Source organism: Wyeomyia smithii, chromosome 3 (genome assembly GCF_029784165.1).
Source record: "Wyeomyia smithii strain HCP4-BCI-WySm-NY-G18 chromosome 3, ASM2978416v1, whole genome shotgun sequence".
NCBI lineage: Eukaryota > Metazoa > Arthropoda > Insecta > Diptera > Culicidae > Wyeomyia > Wyeomyia smithii.
This window is the reverse complement of record NC_073696.1, coordinates 226,263,214-226,284,817: the sequence shown is the minus strand read 5'-3', so window position 1 is coordinate 226,284,817 and position 21,604 is coordinate 226,263,214. Positions and strand designations below refer to the sequence as shown.

The 21,604-nt window shown below is 38.0% G+C and overlaps 1 protein-coding gene across 3 annotated transcripts in view; it reads right to left on the bottom strand.

Annotated features, from left to right (window-relative positions):
- Positions 1-4,502: 4,502 nt before the first annotated feature.
- LOC129726781 (Kv channel-interacting protein 1) overlaps positions 4,503-21,604 on the bottom strand; it is a 92,124-nt gene continuing 75,022 nt past the window's right edge. For all 3 annotated transcript variants that reach the window (XM_055683865.1, XM_055683864.1, XM_055683863.1), the window contains 4 exons: positions 17,448-17,517; positions 17,289-17,359; positions 16,502-16,696; positions 4,503-16,432 (listed from right to left, as the gene is read on the bottom strand). In XM_055683865.1, the coding sequence (XP_055539840.1) occupies positions 16,304-16,432; positions 16,502-16,696; positions 17,289-17,359; positions 17,448-17,517 (465 nt within the window). In that variant the 3' untranslated portion in view covers positions 4,503-16,303. The remainder of the gene's footprint in view (positions 16,433-16,501; positions 16,697-17,288; positions 17,360-17,447; positions 17,518-21,604) is intronic.

Below are 21,604 nucleotides of genomic sequence, written 5' to 3'. Positions count from 1 at the left end.
GAAAGCTCATGCAGATTTTCCCCGCAGCGAATACACTTTTCAGCGTTTACGCTGCAAGAATCTTCCGCATGAGTCTCCCCACACTTGCCACACCGTGCCTTATTGCAGCAGTAGGCAGCTGTATGACCTAACTGCTTGCAATTGGTGCAATTCATAACACGGGGCAAATACAAACTCACAGGCAGACGAACCCGGTTAATCGAGACGTGGCTAGGGAGAGCAGATCCGGCAAACGTAACGCGAAGCGAGTCTGACGGAGTGTATACTTTTTTACCGCTGACGAGCGACATAGACCGTAATTGCTTACAGTCCAATATCTTCGCCTCAGTATTGGAATTCTTGAAGCAACCGGTTGCACTCAGGATACACTCGACAGACAGACACGAATCGGTTATCACACCGTCGATCTCCACGTCTCGTGCGGGTACATACACGCGATACTCGCGTGTGAAGAGCTCGGAGCAAGCTATATCGTTGGCCTGATCCAGATCATTCACCACAATACGGAGCTTGTTTGGTCTGACTTTTGATATTTCAGTCACGGCCTTGTATCGTGACGTCAGATCCTTCGCGATTTGCAACGTGTTAAGCGATTTACCTCCTGGTTTGGGCCTCATGTAAAGGACCAGTGGACCCGTTGATCCGTCTGGGTAAAGCCTGGGACGAGGATTGATTAAAGCAGGGACAGACGGAGACTGAACAGGAAGGACAGGGTCGGTTGGGTTCGGAGACGGGGGATCGGGGGCTAAGGGATCCACGTCCATTGCGCTCAAACTAGCGCAACAGTACAGTGGCAAAGAAACACGTACCTCTTCTTCTTTGTTGTCTTCAATAGAACAATCACCGAGTCTTTCGGTGCTGGAACGGGCAGCTGCGCAGCGACACCACTTAAGCACAATAGCAGGATGACCTTCACTGCGGATTATCAGATTATCTTCACACCGCACTTCGCACTCTTTGAAACGCGACCGGGTAAGCAATCCCTTTTCCAATTTTTCTACACAATATCGGTTTTATAGCGAGACAACCACTTAATGCGTCCGTTATTGCCGAGCGTTCGGGACGGAATGATGGTCGGGTTTGATGTTTTTCAAACCCGTACCCGACCCGAACCCGAATTTTTTTTTTCGGTCGAAACCCGAGCCCGGCCCGAACCCGAAATTTTTTTATTCGTTCAAACCCGAACCCGACCCGAACCCGAAAAATTTATTTCTATGTGTAGGGAACCCCGGGTTACCCTACCAGGAATTGTGATATTTTGCGCGAAGAAATCTACACCGAACCACGAATTCCTGTACGCACGGTCACATGACCGTGCGGAATCTCTTATACTTTTAAGTATGTCACCTAATGTGACGGAACCCTGTAGGCATCTACGGGACGCGTGGGGGCCGTTACATATGAAACCCGAACCTGACCCGAACCCGAAATTGTGGAACCCGAACCCGAGATTTCATAGATTTTTTATAGTCGGGTTTCGGGTTTTCATACCCAATCCCGACCTGAACCCGAAATTTTCAAACCCGAACCCGACTCGTACCCGACACTTTCAAAAATTTTCAAACCCGAACCCGACCCGAGCCCGTCGGGTACGGGAAAACCCGAAACCCGACCATCTCTAACATGCACACGCTATATAACTAGCGACACATGTTATAGATATTCACACATGTTATATATGTGCACAAACCCTATACATATATACATACACGCTGGATGATGGTGGCTTCTCAAACCACTTGGCGGTGCGATTCTCGTTCAGTTTCTGGCTGTATACACCCAACGATATATGAATTGGATTACCGCTGGTGGGGTCCAGCTCAGATCGAAGGGGAGCCGAACTGAAAAAGCTAGGAACTGCACCTAACCACTACCACCTCCGCTGTTGCCAGCTGCTGCTCCACGCCGCCTTTGCCCAATGCCATCGCTGCTATTGTTCGCCGCTGCTACCGGCTACTAGTAAACTGAGCCTGCTTGATTTTTTTTAATTTTTACATTAAAATTGGCCTTTATTTAATTTCTTTTTGTTTTGTACAATGATGAAACATTTCCAGAGATTTACAACGTTTCGTTTTCAACTTCGGTTTCTTTGTTAAATATTTTTAATATCTGTTATTTCTTTCTTTTTCATATGTTCATTATTTTGATGGTTCAACCATCAGTACAGTCAAACCTGTTTTTGTGCGAGGGATAGGGACCGCACAAAATAAATCGCATAAAAAAAATCATTTGAAACTTCACGCGCAGCTACAAAACAATATTTCCACAGCATTATTGAAAAAAAAAATTATGTGGTGGATAGGGACCGCATAAAAAAAAGTCTCAGTTAAAAATAACTCGATAGTTGTTGATTCTGATTTAGAATACCTATGAGAACAATTTTAAAACATCGGATTGATAAACGAAACATTTTTAAACATACTCATCCGAATCGAATTCATTCCAAGAATCGGAAAAATTAAATGGCTGAAAATGTTGTCGGAAGTGGCCCTTTTTCATATACCGCACAAAAAAAATTCCCACAAAAACAGTCGCTTAAAAAAAGTCGCACAAAATAAGTTTCGCACAAAAACAGGTTTGACTGTATTTAGGTTTGAAATTCCTACTAACACTAAAATTTTATAACCTAATTCACCAGAATGAGTTGGTGCTCTGAGAAGAGAGAGACTTCTCCACAAAACTGGCATAGGAATCCTCTATTCACTCCTGTACTGTCTTGCATCCGGCCGCTCGATGTAGGTCTGTAATTCGGATGGCGTAGGGGGCATTCATAATGTTCCTTAGCAGACGATTTTGGACTACCTGGAGCTTTTAGTTTACTACCGGAGCGACTATCCTTTTGAAGATAGTAATTATATTTCGTTGCGACAACCGCGACCTACGGCATGTCAAAGGGTATAACTGCTTCATCAGTCCGATGCATCGTTTTCTGAGGCTATCTGTGTGAGCATTGCATTGTAGAGCAGTTTTTTGTCGATGGTAACACCGAGGTAGCCTGCCTTGCTGGACCATTCTACGGGATGACCGTTGATCGTGATTCGGCAACTTTCCGGTGGTAAGAGCTTTTGCGATTGTCGGTGCCTGAAGATTATTGTTTGAGCTTTCGCTTCATTGACTTTGATTCGCCAGCTGGCAAGGTAGGCTACGTATGCAGTTACCCCACGCTGCAGCCGGGCTCGGTAGTTCTTTGGCATTCGTCCATTGGCCAGTATCGCGCTATCATATGCGTACAGCGATAATTTGCACCTACTGGGAAGTGGAGGCACGTCTGATGTAAATATGCTGTACAGGATTGGGCCCAGTAAGCTGCCCTGTGGTGCTCCAGCTGGAATGCCGTGTAGTTCCGAGTCCGTTCCATAGAGATGGACTCGAAAACGCCGATCGCTCATGTAGCTCCTCATCATTTTGACCAGGTACAACGGGAACTTGGGCAGGACAAGTTTGTGGTCCGTCGTACTACACATTGTCGAATGCTTTTTCGACGTCTAGAAGTGCCATGACAGTGTTGTTGGAGAGTGATTCGTTTCGGTAGATGATGTTTTGCCCTTTCCGATGATGCCCTTTCCGAAAACCAAACTGTTCGGGAATGATGACCTCGTGCTCTTCGATGTGCCCCAACATGCGCTGAAATATGAGCCTTTCGAAGGCCTTGCTCACCGCTGACAGCAGTGTGATGGGCCTGTAGCTTGTCGGTAGAGTCGGATCCTTTCCTGGCTTCAGAATGGGAATATCTTTACATGTTTTCCATCTGGTCGGAAAGTGTTCCAACTAAAAACATCTTGTGAAGATGGCCGCAAGAAAACCGTAAGCTTTGCTGGACAGTTTCTTCAGTACCAAGTTGAAGATTTAACCGCAGCTTGAGGAGAAGCAGTCTCTCATATAGTCCAACGAGTGCATTCCCGGTTAACTAGGTACTCCATTCTGTCGTTCTTTTTAGGGAAAGGCAGCAAGCGTCCAATCAAAATTCGACATTTGCGTTTCGACATGGATCAACAATTTTCAATAGTACAATAGTTCGAGCAATCAGATTACAATTTTCTGCATTTGGACGGGTGCTTAGATGATTTTCCAATCGATTACTGCAAAAATAACGAAAATCGGTTGGGAGCTGACTGAGTTTAAAACGTTTGAAATTGGACAATTTTCGTAACGTTCTCGATGTTGTCGGTTTTGGAAATTGGATCCCTGTATTGGAATTGGTCCCTTGTATATGTTGCAGAAGACGTATTCTACGTCAAAAAAATTATAGGACAAAATGATTTCTTAAGCCCATATAGGATTTTAGCCAAATAAAAATGGTCAATCAAAATGGTTTTTTGTGGAATTGCACAATTGCTTGGAGATAAAACGGGCAATATTTGGAAGAATAACTACCTGACACAGTTTGCTGGTAGTTTCTTGCCCGGAAACAAAGGAAAAGTTATTCGAAAATGTGGACGAGTTATTTCCTGGCAAGGATTTTGTCATCATCGAATATCATTCAGTAGAGCCAATCAAACATATTTCATAAACATATATCATCTGCTTTTGCATTTTATTGGAACAATTGCCGTCGGTTATTCGCTTTTTCGTAATATCTCTGAATTGTTGAAAATAGCTCTTGTTTATTTATACAGCTCCCTCCACTTCTGCGCTCTGCCAGACCGAACTTGATGCAGAAATAAGTATACATCATCTTGGAGAGAATGATTCGAAACAAAGGCTTTCGATTGGTTTTCGACTAGTTACTTTCGCGCAAATTACTCACTGATTTTCAATGGATGATTTAGTTTCTGTGTCCTATGGATATAACTTTAACTTTGCTTTTGGACTATGTTCAACTATGTTTTTTCAGTGGTATCTTCCTATTGTTATTTGTTTTTGTGTGTCACACTAGAGATAAACTTTGGTGGGAAATAGTGTTTTTCTTTTTTTTCTTCTGCGGTTCTTTCTTACGTCTACTCAATAGGGTTTTTTTTTCTTCTCCGTTGATTTATAAGCTTGTCAGACACAGGTACATTTAAAAACGGCTTAACGTTATCTTGATTACAACTGTTGATTTCTTTTTTTGCCTAAATTTCATAAACTCTCTTCGATAAACCTATTATTTTTGTCTGCTCTAATTTGCTGTTATGCAATAAGTTTTAAGTACATTAGCGCTGTAAGCTGCCAGTTTTGTGTATAGGTTTTGGAAATAAAGTTTTGTTAATTTGCCCCAACTGGACTGTTGTTAGTTTTATGTTTGGGAATCAGCTGTAATTGACCGATTGAGGGTACAGTTCTGACGACAAGTGTAAAGGGGTTGTGTAAAGTTGGGATCTGACCGCACAAATTCGACGATCGTTTGTAAAATATATAAATTCGTGTTGTGTTATATTGAAGTATATTTATCGAAAAGTGAGTCATTGCCTCAAGGGTTTCAAATTCAAATGTCTTTTTTTTCCCGATCAACAAAACGTGTGTGTTTGACTGGTTTCTATTATTCTTGAAAAATACGACACTACTTGTAACTACCATGCAAGCGTTATCTGTCTAACGATGTCAAGTTGCAGTGTCAAACGTAGTTTAAATTCAACCATTAGTAAAAATGGTAAAAGTTGAATGGTAAAATCTTAGTTTTTGCAACAGTACAAAGAAGGTTGAATCAAATAAACAGGTTAGCATAGTGATACTTTAGTATTTTTTCTTGTTTGGTGGTGTGATTAAAAGTTGCGTTACCGGCGTATGAACGATGCGAAATTGTCGTTTTCAGTAAACATTTGTTTTATTCGGTAAATAACATGAATCTATCAAAACAACAACTGCTCAAATTATTTGTAATCTCGAATGGAACCTAATCTGGTGTAGCTTTTGCTTGGTGAAACTGTTCTACAAATATCAACCCTGGGTTGTAAGCGGATTCTTATGGGCACACTAGAGAGTATCCTATATTATTCTTTACTTATCTTGATGACTGTTACGATGGATGCATTAAAACGTTCGTCATGATTTAAAACGGGCAGATTTTTGCTTTATTTTTTGTATGACTTGTTAGTAGGCAGATTGTTACACATCAATAGTTACGTAAATTTTTCATACTAGTGGGAACTATAGAGAGAATATGGAATGAACGCACCATTCACACTACAGCTGCTGATGGCTTTCAGTTAGTGGTGTTTCCGGCCTGCTTTCAATTTTGTTTATAACTGAAAAAATCTTTGTGCGAGTTCATCCGCAAAGACTTACATAATTGGTGTTTTCTGTGTTTTGCTTTGACTGCATAGAAATTATGGTGATATTTATACAACCCTTTGATCATATCCAAATAATTTGACTTAGGAAATGTCCTTAATGGATCAAATGCAAATTAATATAACGTGTCTCGACAATGTGTTTTATAACAGTACTTCCCGGTGAGGCTTTCGTTTCAAAGTTTATAAGCTGAGGAATTTCTGTTTCTACTTGAACCGTCCTGGGATGAGAGATTTATTCTATTGCACTTGGATATTGCTCTCATATTTGTTAATTTTAAAATAGCTGTCGAATTCTAGCGGACTATTTCATGCAATGAACTTCATGTTTCTTTTTTTTAGGTTAAATCGATTGTCTATTGTCAACTAACACCTGTGTCTCTACGAGCATTTCAATCTATTTTTGTGAAATAAAAATAGTAAAATTCCGTTGTTTTGTTTATGTATTTTTTCTTATTTTCGATAATCTCCTAGATTTAATCAAAATACTATTCCAGTCAATATCGTTTGCTTTAAAATTACATATGTCTTAAATTTTCCAATTCTTTTATCACCTATGCTAGTTCAGTTAATTTACATCTTTCTCTAGTTCAATATTTCATATATTTTTGTTGTCTCTTTATTAACTATATTCTAGTATGGCATTTGGAATACTTTTGAACGTCTTACGTGTAAACTAATCTGCGAAAAAACAATAAGATCTGTCATAAAACAAATACTTCGTTCAATGTACTACAATATTACATTACATTATCGGAATATAATATTGCTTCAATTGTGTGGAACATGATATGAAATTTTAAAATATTCACGACGCCATTCTTCGGATAGGAGGCCTTTCCGAGAGTGGAACGGAGAGGAAATATAGCGAGTACATTAGGGTGCCAACGGCAGAAAAAGTGATCTTTTCAAACCGGACTGTGCAGGAAATATTTTTATCGCATCATTGGAAAACTCTGCGCAAAATATTAGGTCAATCATCTTAATAATATGAAAAAATTGTTGACTGGCTTCTGAAACTGTTCACCAATGGAAACCTCTTTTATTTTTTTTGCACACTATTTCAACCAATTATCAACATTTGGTAAGTTAGGCTGCACTAATTATCGTACGAATGGTAACCAAAAAATCAAGCAATTTGATGGTTTTAGTGTTTTGAAGTCAACATTTGTGATTGGCCACACAAACATATTATTTACCAATAATTATTTTAAATACTTTAGCTACTAACAAACCCTCCATAGTAAAAGGAATCCCATAAAAGTTTAAAGACTACTGAAGTATACGAGTTCTTGTTTTGCCTTTCTCCTAGAAAGGTATAGCAATCACTTGCAAAACCGAAGATATAAAAGTGCTCCAAAGGGCCGAATGGCATATATCACTCGACTCAGCTCGACGAGCTGAGCATTTTCTGTGTGTGTGTGTGTGTGTGTGTGTGTGTGTGTGTGTGTGTGTGTATGTGCAGATTTTTATTCTCACTCACTTTTCGCAGAGATGGCTGGACCGATTTTCATGAAATTAATTGCAAATGGAAGGTCTTGTTGTCCCATAAGACCCTATTAAATTTCATTCTAATCGGATTTTTAGTTTAGAGGTTATGGTATCATAATGTAAAAATCATGAAACATCATTATCTCTAAAACCACACAACCGATTTGAATAAATTTGTTTCAAATGAACGGGCTACCTGAAAAACCCTTAACTTTTGAATTTTATAAAGATTGAACTTGTGGTTCAAAAGTTACGAAAAGAAACGTGTTCTGAAGACAGTTTAATCTCACTCATGTTTCTCAGAGATGGCTGGACCGATTTTCATAAAATCAGTGTCAAATGGAAGGTCTTGTTGCCCCATAAGACCCTATTGATTTGTTTTGCAATCGAACTATTACTTTGACTGTTATATTTAAAAATGTGAAATCCAGCTATGAAAAGGAACATATTCCGACGACTACTTGGACTCACTCACTTTTCTCAAAGACCGATTTCCACAAAATTAGTGTCAAATAAAAAGTCTAGCTGCCTCATAACACCCTATTGAATATTACTGTAATCGAACTGTAACTTCGTCTGTAATGTACCGAAATGTAAAAATCACGAAATTTCATTATCTCAGAAACTACACAACCGAATTGATGAACATAATTATCAGACGAGAGGACTAGTTAGGCGTTAACTGATGAATTATGATTGAACACGTGGTTTCAAAGTTTGGCTGCCCTATGCGTTCCCATTTCATTTGATTATAATCGAACTTTAGTAATCGTTATTAAATTGTTAATGAAACAACGAAAGTCTATTATCTCAAAGATTACATGACTTATTTGAACATAACTAGTGTCATACGAACGAGTCATCTCTCAAACTTACAAATAACAAATTTCATAACAATTTGATATGTGGCTCGAAAGTTATGGAAAGAAAAGAAATTCAAAGACTATTTAAAACGATGCCTGCTTTGATCGATATTTGTGACCTCAATATAATTTAAATGTGGTATCGTACTATTTGAACGTTCCAAATTCGTTGATTCCTTGCGATGTGTTTAAAGTCTGCAAATGCACGGAGAATCGGCCATAGGATATGATCAAAGTCAAATAACAAATCGTTTGAAATGATTGGTTTTATCGAAATGACAACATCCTCGACTTTTGGCTTCTGTACATCGCCTTAATTCTGAATATATTCATATTAGGTGGTATTCGGTCATTTTCAGCAGATTTTCTGGCATCAATCTGACACCGGAAATACCCATATTGGAAGTTATTTAGTTATTTTGGTTGTTCTCCAGAAACTAAAAGTGGCCGTCTTTAAATTCAAAATGGTGCCCAGGGTCAATGTTTGGTTTCTATGCATCATCTCGATGTTCGTATTGAGTATTATTCGGTCATTTTCGACTGTTTCCTAGAAGTTGCCATTAAGCAATTCAAAATGGTGCCTGATTGGTTATTTTAGGCTGTTTTTCACAAACCGTAAGTCGCCGTCTTGGATTTCAAAATGGTATTTAAGATAATTTCTGGTCTCTGAGCGTCATTCTGATTGAAGAAACACCCATATAGGGTGTTATTCGATCATTTGCGGCTGTTTCCCAGGAACCGGAAGTCGCCAACCTAGAATCCAAAATGGGATCTGTGGTCGATTTCAGCTGCTGTGTATCATTCTAGTTCCGAAGACAATCATGTTAATCGGAAATCGGCCATTTTTGGCTGATTTCTAGAAACCAGAAGTTGCCATCTTACAATTCATAATGGTGTCTGAAGTCTGAATTTTTAGCTTCTTGCAACATTCTTGCTCCGGAGATACTCATATTCAGTGGTATTTGGTCATTTTCAGAAACCGGAAGTCGCCATCTAAGAATTCAAAATGGTATCTGTGGTCGATTTGAGCTCCTGTGTATCATTCTAGATCGGCCATTTTTGGCTATTTTCCAGAAACCGTATGTTGCCATCTTACATTCCAAAATGTTACCTGAGGTGGTTACCAATTATGGAACATATTTGTTACCACTGAAAACTTTCAACCACCAAATATGGTTCCATTTAGTTGATTAGTTCGCGAGATGTGCAGAAATTCATGCAGAAATATGTGCTTCCAGAAGAGGGAGGGGCGTCGAACCATTATGGACATATGTGTTACCTCTCAAAACATTCTCATACCAAATTTGGTTGTATTTTCTTGATTGGTTCTTGAGCTGTGCGAAAATTGTGTTTCATTTGTATGGGACCTCTCCCTTATAGAAAAGGGAGGGGTGTCAAACCATTATGCACATATTTGTTACCTCTAAAAATGTTCACCTGCAAAATTTGGTTCCATTCACTTGATTAGTTCTCAGGATGTGCAGAAATCTGTGTTTTTATGGCACCCCTCCCTTCCAAAAAAAGGAGGGGTGTCGAAACATTATGAACATATTTTTTATCACTAAAAACATTTACCTGCCAAATTTGGTTCCATTTAGTTGATTAGTTTTCGAGATGGGCAGAAATTTGTGTTTCATTTGTATGGAACTCCTCCCTTCCAGAAGAAGGAGGGGTCTCAAACTATCATAGGGACCTTTAGCGGCACCAAAAACCCCTTCATACAAAGTTTCACGCCGAGCGGTTCGGTAGTTTTCGAGCCTATTTGGATCAGACAGACAGACCGGACTGAATTTTTATATGTATAAATTACAACATCAATTTTTTGCAACCTTAAAAGTGAATATACATTTATTGGATTGAAGCGTTCATGTAAATCTATTTTTACAAATAATAAGTTTGAATGAGAAAGGCTGGGTCTGACCGCTAGGTGGATTAATTTAGGTTTTTTTTTGTATATTTCAACTGTTTAGTTATTCCTCTGGAAAAAGGGGAGAGGGATTCCAGCTTGAAAAAGATGCGAAAAAACCGATTCCTTTATGGTTCGCAATGCTACGATCTGCTCTCTTTATTGTAAATAAGTATGAATCAAGTTAGTTGTAATATTATTTGCAAAAGCTGTCAAAGTGAAGGAAAGTGATAACAACGTAATCCAACGAGAAATATGAAGGTGCGGAATAGAAAGTTCATCACATAGCACAGCAAATTCCACACATCGTCAAGCTCAAAATAATAAAGTGGAGATTAAAACGGGTAAAATGCACTAAAAGTTTAGTGTTTAAAAGTTTAGTTCAACACGAAGTTTTTGACGGAAATTGTTTATAGGAAGTGAAATTTTTGATATCCAATTTCAAGCAAAGATTGAAGAGCTCGGCCTTGACAACCGCACTTTTTGTAGTTACACATCCGTGACCTCGTTGGTGACTATTTGGAATAACTTTACCATCTTCAACGTACAACAATTAAGTAACGTCCATTTTGTATAGATCGATAACGGCGTCGACTACGTCCTTACGGTCGGTTAGGAAAAGGGAGGTTTGTTTGTTAGTGTAACAACCGTTGTTGTCAGAGACCGAGTTTATCTCTGCATCTCCAACGACTGTGACGGAAAGGTATGCTTTTGTGTTATTGTATCACCGTAGTAAGTGACAAATTACTGCTATACTGAGCCTCGTTACTCCTGCCAAGTACTGGCAATTATAATTCCCAGAAAAGGTTTCAACTGGGTGTCGCTCTTTTTTTGGAAACCAACGTGAGAGAGGGTGCAATTTAAAAGGGCGGAGTCTGAAAATAAACCCATGCCTAAAATTTCCCTTGGCATCGAATGCCTGATTCTATCAAGCTTCGAGTTTATAATCAGTCCGTTGTAAAAGCGGACTATGTAATCTTGAGGCTATGCAGCTCCTCTTTTAGTTTTGATGTCTTTTTTTGAAAGTACAAATTCAAATTTCACACACCTCTGGAACAAAGCATCGCCTGTCATAAAAGGTATGCAAAGTATTGTAGAGTTTAAGAATTGAATTTCCGCCAATGAAGCATTGAACATTTGCAAAAATGCCCCTGCACAAACTGCAATTCTTTACTTCTGTATAAAACTCGCTAGTAGCAAATAATTCGCTTTCATGAGCATCTGGTATTTCTGTTTACAAACACTTGAAAGTTGAAGGTTTTGTTGAATTTTCATAACATTTTCTTCATATATGTCTATCGAATGCGGAAACTCATTCATTGTTTTTACGGTATAAATCCTGAATATGTTTACCGAATGCAGAAACTCATCTGGGTTCCTATTTTGACCATAACATTCCTATATTCGCCAGTCGAAACTTTTCTAATGGTCAATTCAAAAAGTTCGTTTTACTTTTTTGACCGATGTAGGAAGGCGCCAGAGTAGTTCATGAAATTATTGATATGGATTTTTTTTGAAGTGCTAGAAACTTCGAACTCTGGTGTAATTTCGAAAAAAAAAACAATCGTGAAAAAATCTATTTTCTGGGACTTTGGAATTTTTGAGACGAGAGGAGTTTCATAGCTCAATAAGTCACAAAAAGTCATTTTTTCCGAGATAAGAACAGATCTCGGCGTTTTATGCATTTCTAAGACATTTGGCATCAAAAAAACTTCCATGTCAATTTAATTTCATAAACCTACTACCTGTGCTTTTAATCATCCATCGAAAAAGTGAAACTTTGTTTGCTTTGAGGCATGTCCGATTATGCGGAAATTCTGTTTGAGGACATTTTCCGAGAAGCCCAATCGTTAAATGAAATTCGTAGGTCAATTTTTTGTCATTGGCCCAGGTTCGGAAATTTTCAAGTCCCAGAAAGTCGACTCGACGTTTCATGCATTTCTAAGACATTTGGCCGCAAAAAGTTTAAACTTTGACCGCTTCGAGGCACGTGTTCCTGAAGTTCGATTGAGCTGAAATATTGCATGGGGACTTTTTTCGAGAAGACGTAACTTTTGAGCCCTCCTACTGCTAAACGAAGTTCGAAAAATCGATTTTCATTGTTCCATTGTATAATACTGAAATGTGAAAAAATTGTCAACTACTTGAATTGAAAGCAAGTGATCGTTCCTGAAAGGACGGTTTTGTTAGTTTTCTACAAAGCTAGGAATCAATCGAATAATGCCTTTTTTCCTGTTTTCTTCAAAGACAACAGCTTGGGTATTCGGAAGAAGATTTTCTTGAGTGTTTCTTGCGAATTGCCACTTGCAGGATGATTCTCGTTCTATTATTTCTAGCAGCGTTTCCCGCCAATTCCAACTCTTCCGCAGCAAGGTACAATAGAGCCGCCAGGTACTCCTGTATCAACCCGCATCCCGACCAGAAAGAAAAAACAAAAATGTAACAGAAGCTGTTAGTTTGTTACGGGAAAAACCTTACAGGTTGTGTTTTCAATTTGGTCTCGTTAGGTGTTAAAATAACAAAAATTATAACAGAAATGATTCTACTAGTATCAAACACATATCAAAATTTGTTACTAATATATCAGCTTTCTAACAAAATAAGATAGTATGTAGAACAATATAATAACAAACATTGTTAGAAACAACAGGTTTTGATAAAAACGAAAAGTTAGTTAGACTTGTTTCAGAACTAATTCATTACACGTTTTGTTATTATAACTCATTCAGATTCAATATTGTAATCAAAATTATATGGAAAAAAAACAAAATTCTATCAAAATATGTTATTTGTATCTCACGTTGATAGAGTTTTGTATTTTTTTAGTTATGCTCTTCTGATCGGGATATTTTACGGGTACTGGCCGTGGCATTAGCAGCCTTAGGACTGGCTATGAGGTTTCTTTCACGTTTATCGCCCACGTGGTAGGAACGTAATCACGAGAAACACGAAAAATGTGAACTGTAACCGATTTTACACCCTTATCGCGCGAAAGTCTGTTTACGCAAGGATGATGGTGTGACGAAATAAACTCGTGTATTGTCTTAAATTCCTACGGAGATGACTAACGCGACAAGTGGGCGGAGTCACGCATGAGAAATTATGGAAGAAAAAAAAAGGTTGGCTGCGTTTTACGTCAACGTTACGTGTTGTTCAACCGTCAACAAACTCGCCTTTAAGATGGCATCGAGCACAAAAGCTAGCCAAGTACGCTAGGTCCGAAGCTAAAGCTATTTCGAAATACACTAGCTCAAAGTGAATTGTTTCGCTCCTCCAGCCTAATTACAAATTACAGTTGGCTCTTCTCAAGTCCATAAACACGTTCTTGAAGCAATGTTGAATTTCTTACCTTGCAATTTATAAAAATTGCAGTTGCACATTTATTTCCAGCGATTGAAAAGTGACGCAAAACTATTTTTCAATAAATGCGATCATATTTAACTATTCGAGCTAGTTCGAATTATGCTTAAAACTTGTTTGTTGTTGTTATTACGTCGTTAAGTATGTGTAATTCAAATTAAACGGTTAGATTAATGCTACACAGCTCGGAAAAATCGTTTGTTAAAAAAGTGAAAAAATGCCATTGGTGTGTCACAATATAAAGACAATATAAACACAGTATCAAGATGAATACGACAAAATGGTGGAGGAATCAAAACATTTTCGATCGTTGCTTTTGCCTTCCACGGTCAAAACATGAATACTAAGAAGAAAAGCGAGATTTCTAAGCAGCGCTCTGGCGAGTGGCAGAAAAATAATAACTAGGGGAGGAGTGCCAGCTATTGCAATTCCTAAAAAATATACCAATTATGGCATTAGCCAGTTATGGCCCATGGAGTTTAAATGGAGTATTGCCATAACTGGTACCATTACGCTAATGCGATATGGCCATAACTAGTGCACTTGCCATAACAGACTTACCTACCCTACTACAATTGAATAACTTTGAAGCACTTAAAAACAAGACGCTCTTCGCTGCGGAATGCTAGAAGTGTGTGTTGCAGCAAAAGCTATACAAACATGAAATCGTCGCCTGCTGCACTGCAGCAAGTCTGCTTGCTACTTGTCGATCCGGTTTTCAGTCAATTATTCTGTTGCGACTGTGATCGGATGAACAATGAAAACTAAATTGTTGCATGTTAGCTTTTATATGTGACTAATGACAGTCATACTTCCAGTGTCGTTGTGCACTCGATTGAACAAAGCAACAACAACAACAACAACAACAAACCGTTTGTAAAGTCAAATCGTTTGTATACTCTAGTGTCCGCTGTGCTGGGGAAGTGCTTGGATTGCATCATTGCAGGCACGCGATTTGTTGAACTGTAATCAGAGAAATATGTTTCTCTACCCAACAAGATATCAGAGACTAAAATCATTCTATTTTCGATGTTTCGAAATGGCACCCTATTAGAGTAAGACGTATTCTACGTCAATAGAAAAGAAGTGTTCTAAGAAAAACTAAATATTAAGTTACATTGGGGACCCCCACAAAAGTTCACTTTTCATGACTCATGACTAAACAAAAACCATTGAAAACACAACAAAATTTAAGATACTTAAAAAACCAAAATTTTGTTTGAGACTAACACAATCCTTCCGTAACCTTTCTTCCACTCATATATTTACATGATATATTCCTTCAATCAAATGTTGACAGCTGAAAAGGGCCCGCCACAAGGTTCGTGCCCCCCGCACCCCCACAACCCTTAATCCGACCCTGGCAATAAGTGTTGAATGGGTCATAAGGAAACTGGCTTGCTATTAAACGAAAAGCTTTCATCGGTTGTCGGACGAGGATTGAGATTATTGAATTTTTGGGTGTTTCGCCCGGAAATTTGACCGAATGTACCGAAGATAAAGAGATTTTATATGAGTTTTCAAGAATATCATACCATGAGAAACCTAAATTAAACTATAAGGAAGACATTCAATGGATTGGCCGATTGATTTACTTCAAAAACATGTTTTTTCCGTTTTTAATTGGTTGGCCATGTATCATGAGATACAAGTATGTGATAAGATGATAGTAGATACAATTATCTTACATAATATGAAAAATAATAATAGAAAAAATAACTATTATATCGCACATCATATATCAGATGTCAGTAATGTATTAAAATCGCACACAGTTAGTCTGAATGAGTTTTTGAACAATTTCAGATGCCAGTTTATAAATGTTCCAAATTCCAATCTCGAAATTGCATGCATTTTCTAACAATTTGACATTAATCTTTTACTCCTTGGATAATTTCACGCCTTTCAACAATTGCATAGCTGTCAATTTCAACACTAAACAATGACGTCCGGTAGCGCTGAAATTTTGCGCAGTGCTTTTTTTTTAGCAGAAATAAGTATTTCCTGTGAATGACCACCGTCGTTGGCATCCTAAGGTACATCCAGATCTATTTTGAAAATTTATTGTTATTTGTTCTAACGCTACCGTTCGGATTATTTTTGCCTTTTGCCCGGCGCTTGACGCCATAATTAAATGCAAATTCGCCGCTACTGCCATTTCTCAAAGGCTGTTTTTATGGATCGTTGAGTATCTGCAGTAAGCTTAGCTTGTCTTTAACTTCAATCACATAGAAATGAAAGAAACAGATTAGTTTCATATGCACTTTTCGCGACGACCAAAACAAGTTAGTAAGTGAGTGAGTGAGTGAGTGAGTGAACGTACTGCATTCAATCAAACCTTGTCGTGACTTCACTTTTCCTCCCACTGCGCACTGCCCAACTAACTCTCAGTCAGCCTACAAGTTTATCAGTGCAAACCGGTCCGGATCCGCTGCTCGGCGTGAACCGCCGGAAACACTCTCGCAGGACGGTCATCAAAGGCAGGTGTCGAACATTTGTAGTGACTTGGTAACGACGTCATCCTTCAGGCAGGCTTCCAGGAACTCTTCGATCGTGATTATACCATCCTGATTGAGGTCTAGCTTTCGAAACACCCGATCAACCTGATGAAGTTATCAAAAAGTAATAAAAAAATTGCTCGTTTGCTCGCTGCCACAACCAAGGTAACCTACCTGTTCTCTAGCTTTCTGATCGTCATCGGGCTGGTGAGGCCTCCTGCCCATAAGCTCGTGCACAGCCGTCACAATTTCGCCCAACTCCCCCCGGCTTATGCAGCCATCACCGTTTATATCGTACAAGCGGAAGGTCCATCGCAACCGCTCGTATACGGAACCTCGCAGTAAAGTGGATAGTGTGACCAATAGATCCTGCGTAAAATTGAAACAAAATCACTTAATTATGGCGTTATGCTTTAAATATTTAACATAAAAACGTGACTAATTAAGAAAAAGGTAGCTAAATTACGTGCGCCACAAAACCCTTCAATCATTCGCCAGAACTGGAGCGAAGGGTAAATATTTAGCGTATTTAGCTTCCCAACTTAGGGGCTTGGTTGCGTGACGAAGTGCATTGGATCCTTTTGCTTGACTTGGCTCTAATAAATTAATTAAACTCCAGCTGGGGGTGGTTTGAGCTTTCTTCCCTGGTGCATACGACCAAGGAGCTAAGTGTTGTGGGAAAGTGAAACACCGTCCAGTGGAGTTTTCAGACAGTACCTGCATTTTTACAAACTTTATCGTAACATATTGGTGGCAATCTGTTTAGGGATGCTTCGCAAATACCGTTTGTCGATAGGTAGGGAATGAAGCATTCCTTGTACGAAATTAAATTCCCAACAATCGGTTTACCTAGTATAATGCCAGGTGCTAGAAGCCCCGTTTGACGGTAAATCTACCGTAATACGTAAATCTACCGTAATACCTATACTCGAACGGTGCATGGTGCAACGTCGTTACTTACCCGAAAGGTGATGGATCCGTTACAATTAACATCAAACGCTTTGAACACATAGTGTGCATAAAGGCTGGAGTCTGGGGAAGAAAGACGAAGAGCAGTAATTGTATATAAATGTTATGCAGACGATGCTGGGATTCAGTGCGAAACGGATGGCCGACTTACTTCCATGAGGGAAAAACTTTGCGTAGATATCCTTAAAACTATCTTCGTGGACTACTCCATCGGGGCATTCCTGAAACAAAAAAAAGGATATAAAAAAATAAATAAAAACACACAGCGCTAATTAAATGCTAATTGAAACAAGCAGGTAATACATTGTGTTTAATTTGTAATCAATTATACTGCTTTGATACGGGCGAGCGTGACTAATTACTATATGATTTTTTTCCAACCAATTTTGCAGCCAAGCAATAGCGGAATTTTAGAATCATTCGATGTTGGTCTCGATCATACAAAGTCTCGTCACATAAAAAAACTTTTGACATAAAACATGATAAAGTTCGTACACAACTTTTGCCAAGCAAATCTACTTCAAGCTTGATTACTGTTTTTAACTGGATTATTGTGTATGCTTTCCGCTGATTTCTTTGAGCAAAATTGCTAGAATCAGAAACAAACAATAATTGATTAAAACTCAAACTGAAGCTATAAATCGAATTCCCTATATTTCTACATTTTCTCAACTCACGTCATATGGTATTAATTGCAAAACTCGACACGGATGTGAACCAGGATGAATTCTCCGAGTGATTGTGCACGATTGTTTTCCTGTCGATTATTTTTCCCGCGTTTTGATTATTTATTCCGAACACGTCCGATTTGAACAGTAAAAAAACAATAACCGTATGCATCACGCAGTTCGTACCATTTGCCCTTGAGGGATAACGCCAAATGGAGGTTTAATGTGTTTTTGTGGTAAACCTGATTTGATGCGAAAACTATTATTATTCTAATCGCATCTAACGTCTTCGGCAGTAGCTTTCTTCGGGTATTCTTGTAAAAACCTGCCGAGGTCGTTCGATTATTTAGGTTTATCAGTTATTCAATTGTAATCAAATGTTGTCTTTATTTTAATTTGAATTGTTTGTTGCTATTGAAAACTGACTAATTCATTTGTAAAAAATCATAATTCGAACATTAAAATTTCTTTCAAAATAAACTTTAAGGAAATATAATAATACACCTAAAAAATAACTTCGAAATACTCAATAACCATTACAAAAATCAAATTATTTCAGGTAATGTTGAATAAGTTCTTGTTATTCTGTAGATTATATCTTGATGGAGAAAATTTTCGAGATTTACCAATAGATCAAAACACAATAAAATAAAATAAAAATATCTACCAAAATTGATATGTCAAAACTACATTTTTGGTATTGTTGACGTGTTTGACATTTTCGATATTTTTGATTCTCATTTTTACAGCTTTGGCATATTTTGGGTTTGCAATATTTTTAACTGTTAAAAAATTCTGCAATTTTCGGTGGTATTCAACTTAGTTCTCACTATGTATCAATAGATAACGCCATCAGTAAGTGCTGGTTGAATTTGACATATTCAAAACGTAATGAATCAAGCAGAGATTTATAGTAAACAAACTGCGTTGACAATTTAGTGACTTTATTGTGGCGTCATATACATTAGTTGTGTGGAAATTTCTCATTTTATGCCACATAATCGTGTTACTTTTCTCGTTTCATCCAAAGAAAACGGCGATTGAAGTGCATCGAGACCAAAAAAAATTTGCAGAAATTTTACTCTAAGTGAAACAACGTGCCGGTAATTTAGATATTGGCGACTGTCTGCGTGGTCCGGATGGCCATGAACCTTTGAAGACATTGAATTGGGGAAATTACTCGGTGAGGATCAATGTCAACTGCAGGAACGGCTTGTTTCGGTGTTAGGAGTTACTCGCCAAGCCATTTCGAAGCGATTGCATGATCGAGGAATAATTCAATGATTTTTAAACAAGAACTCGGGTTTCTTAAGATTTGAATCCAAGGGAAGCTGAGTGTCGTTTTTCGCCAACAAGCGGCAAAAAAAGGAAAGGTTTTTCCATAGTATCGTGACGGATGATAAATAGTAGGAAGGTGGTATCCAAGACATGACCGCTTGGTAGATGTAGGACTACATAAGATATTATTTATTGAAATCTTCTATTATATAATTATGTCGGTGCCTGTCTGAAATTTGCAATTATCTTTCTCAGTAACATGTAAAAGTTTGAGTAATGATTTTTGTTAAACTGCAATTGCGTTTAGAAGCCGCTGTAGATGTGCAATAGTGTAATGCTTACCACAATTCGATGAAACTGCGCATAAAAAACGGTATATTAAAACTAATCCGAATTAAACTGCAAAATCCGTTTTAGAAACATCACAACACTTATTAAAAATGATCTATTGTCTGAAAAAGACGGTTATAACTCGAAATTATAGCAGAATTTCGAACTCCATACTCATGTCTACCACCAGTCAATGTCAGCACGAACATAATTTTGCTGTTTCCCAGTCGCACAGTGGCAATATGCAACACGCAGCACTCTTGGTAGTTGCTTGCATCCGACCTCAGAACAGTTTTTCTGTCTTCCTGCCGAGCCGATACGTGATACATTGTTGCGTCTTTGAGAGCTCCATCGATCCGGTTTCACTAGTTTCCATCATGAAATGAGATTTATTTTTCGTACATCCGTATTCCTACATACGGAACAAAATCTTTGCGCGTCTTGCCCAGCTAAGAAAATGAGATAACGTGAAAGAAATACGGAGCCTGTAATAACTCGTGATTAGTTAGCTACAGCTTGTCCAATCGATTTTCAGTTAATTTTTTCGCTGGTTTGCAGTTAAGCGGTTACATACCTTTTTAGTTTTCAAAAAACCGAAAAAAAATTTTGTTGCATTATCTTCAAATACAACATCTTGAGAACATTTTCACAAATTTTCATGAAGATCTGAGCAATAGGAAGAAAGTTAGAGCGTTTTGTAACGCCCCTCGCCACGGCCGAATAAACTAAACTTGAAATTTTACACGCGATTATCTCGGAATAGTGTTTTCCGAAAAATGACTGCCGTGATCCTGATTGCGGGAAAACTACTGAACCGATTTCCTTCATGTTTTTTTTTTAATTTTCGTTATTAAATTCGCTGGTACTTGAACGATCGCTTTTTGAAACATACAGTTACATTTTGCCGCAAACATTTTTTAATGCAATTTTCAGCGCTCAAAATGTGCATTTTTTTGGAAAAATGTTCCCGTTTGCACTGAAAACAAAATACTTATGAAAGCGATCGTTCAAGGATACGGCACACTTCTAAACTAAAGAAATAATATGAGTTTTTTGATTTCGGTTAACCCGCTGAATCTCTATCAGGATCACCGCAAGCCTCTACAAGAAAATAGCGTTTCGGGGAAACGGCCATTACCCCAGTAAAAATTGATATATATCAAAATCAAACGTAATTTTTGGTGGTGGTGATAAACTGTACTTTCAGGAAAATTCCACTTTGATGCAATGAAAATGGTGCTATGCACTTAAAAATAAATTCAAACTTCACTCATTTTTCTCGACAAAGAGATATATAACCCCTTAAAAAGACATACTAATTATTATACGTCAAAAATAGAATCTTTGGCATCGGCAGGCAAGAGTAGCATCACCGCGAAGTAGATCTGATGCAAATAATAGGATAAATAGTTAAAGAGGTTGTTTATAAGACACGACCGCATGGTTAACGTAGAATTACGACAGCAATAGGTTTGGAAATACACTCGATTGGGGTTAATCAATTTAATGGTGTGAAGCGGTATATTTTTCCGTATATATTATCTTTGCTTTAAAAATGAACGAAATCCGTTGGAAACTGACTGAGTTTAAAACATTTGAAAGTGGGCAATTTTCGTGACGCTCTCGATGTTTTCGGTTTTACAATTTGTACCCCTATATATGTTACCGTAAGACGTAATTCTACGTCAAAAGCGCACTAATCGATGTGCCTCTGTTAAAAGAAAAATGAAAAATGTCAAGAATTTATATTAATTAATTCATAAATGATTCATGATCGCGTGCGATATCCGCTCTGACATAATGAATCTCACTGGACTCAGCACCGTGAGCTGAACGTGCCGAACTTTTCTGTTTGAAATCGGATTTGTTTCGTATATACCCGATCAGAAGAGCATAACTAAAAAATTTCAAAATTCTATCAACACAAGATACAAATAACAAATTTTGATACGATTTTGTATTTTCCCGTATGCTTTTGATAACGAAATTGAATCTGAATGAGTTATGATAACAAATTCTGAAATGAAGTAGT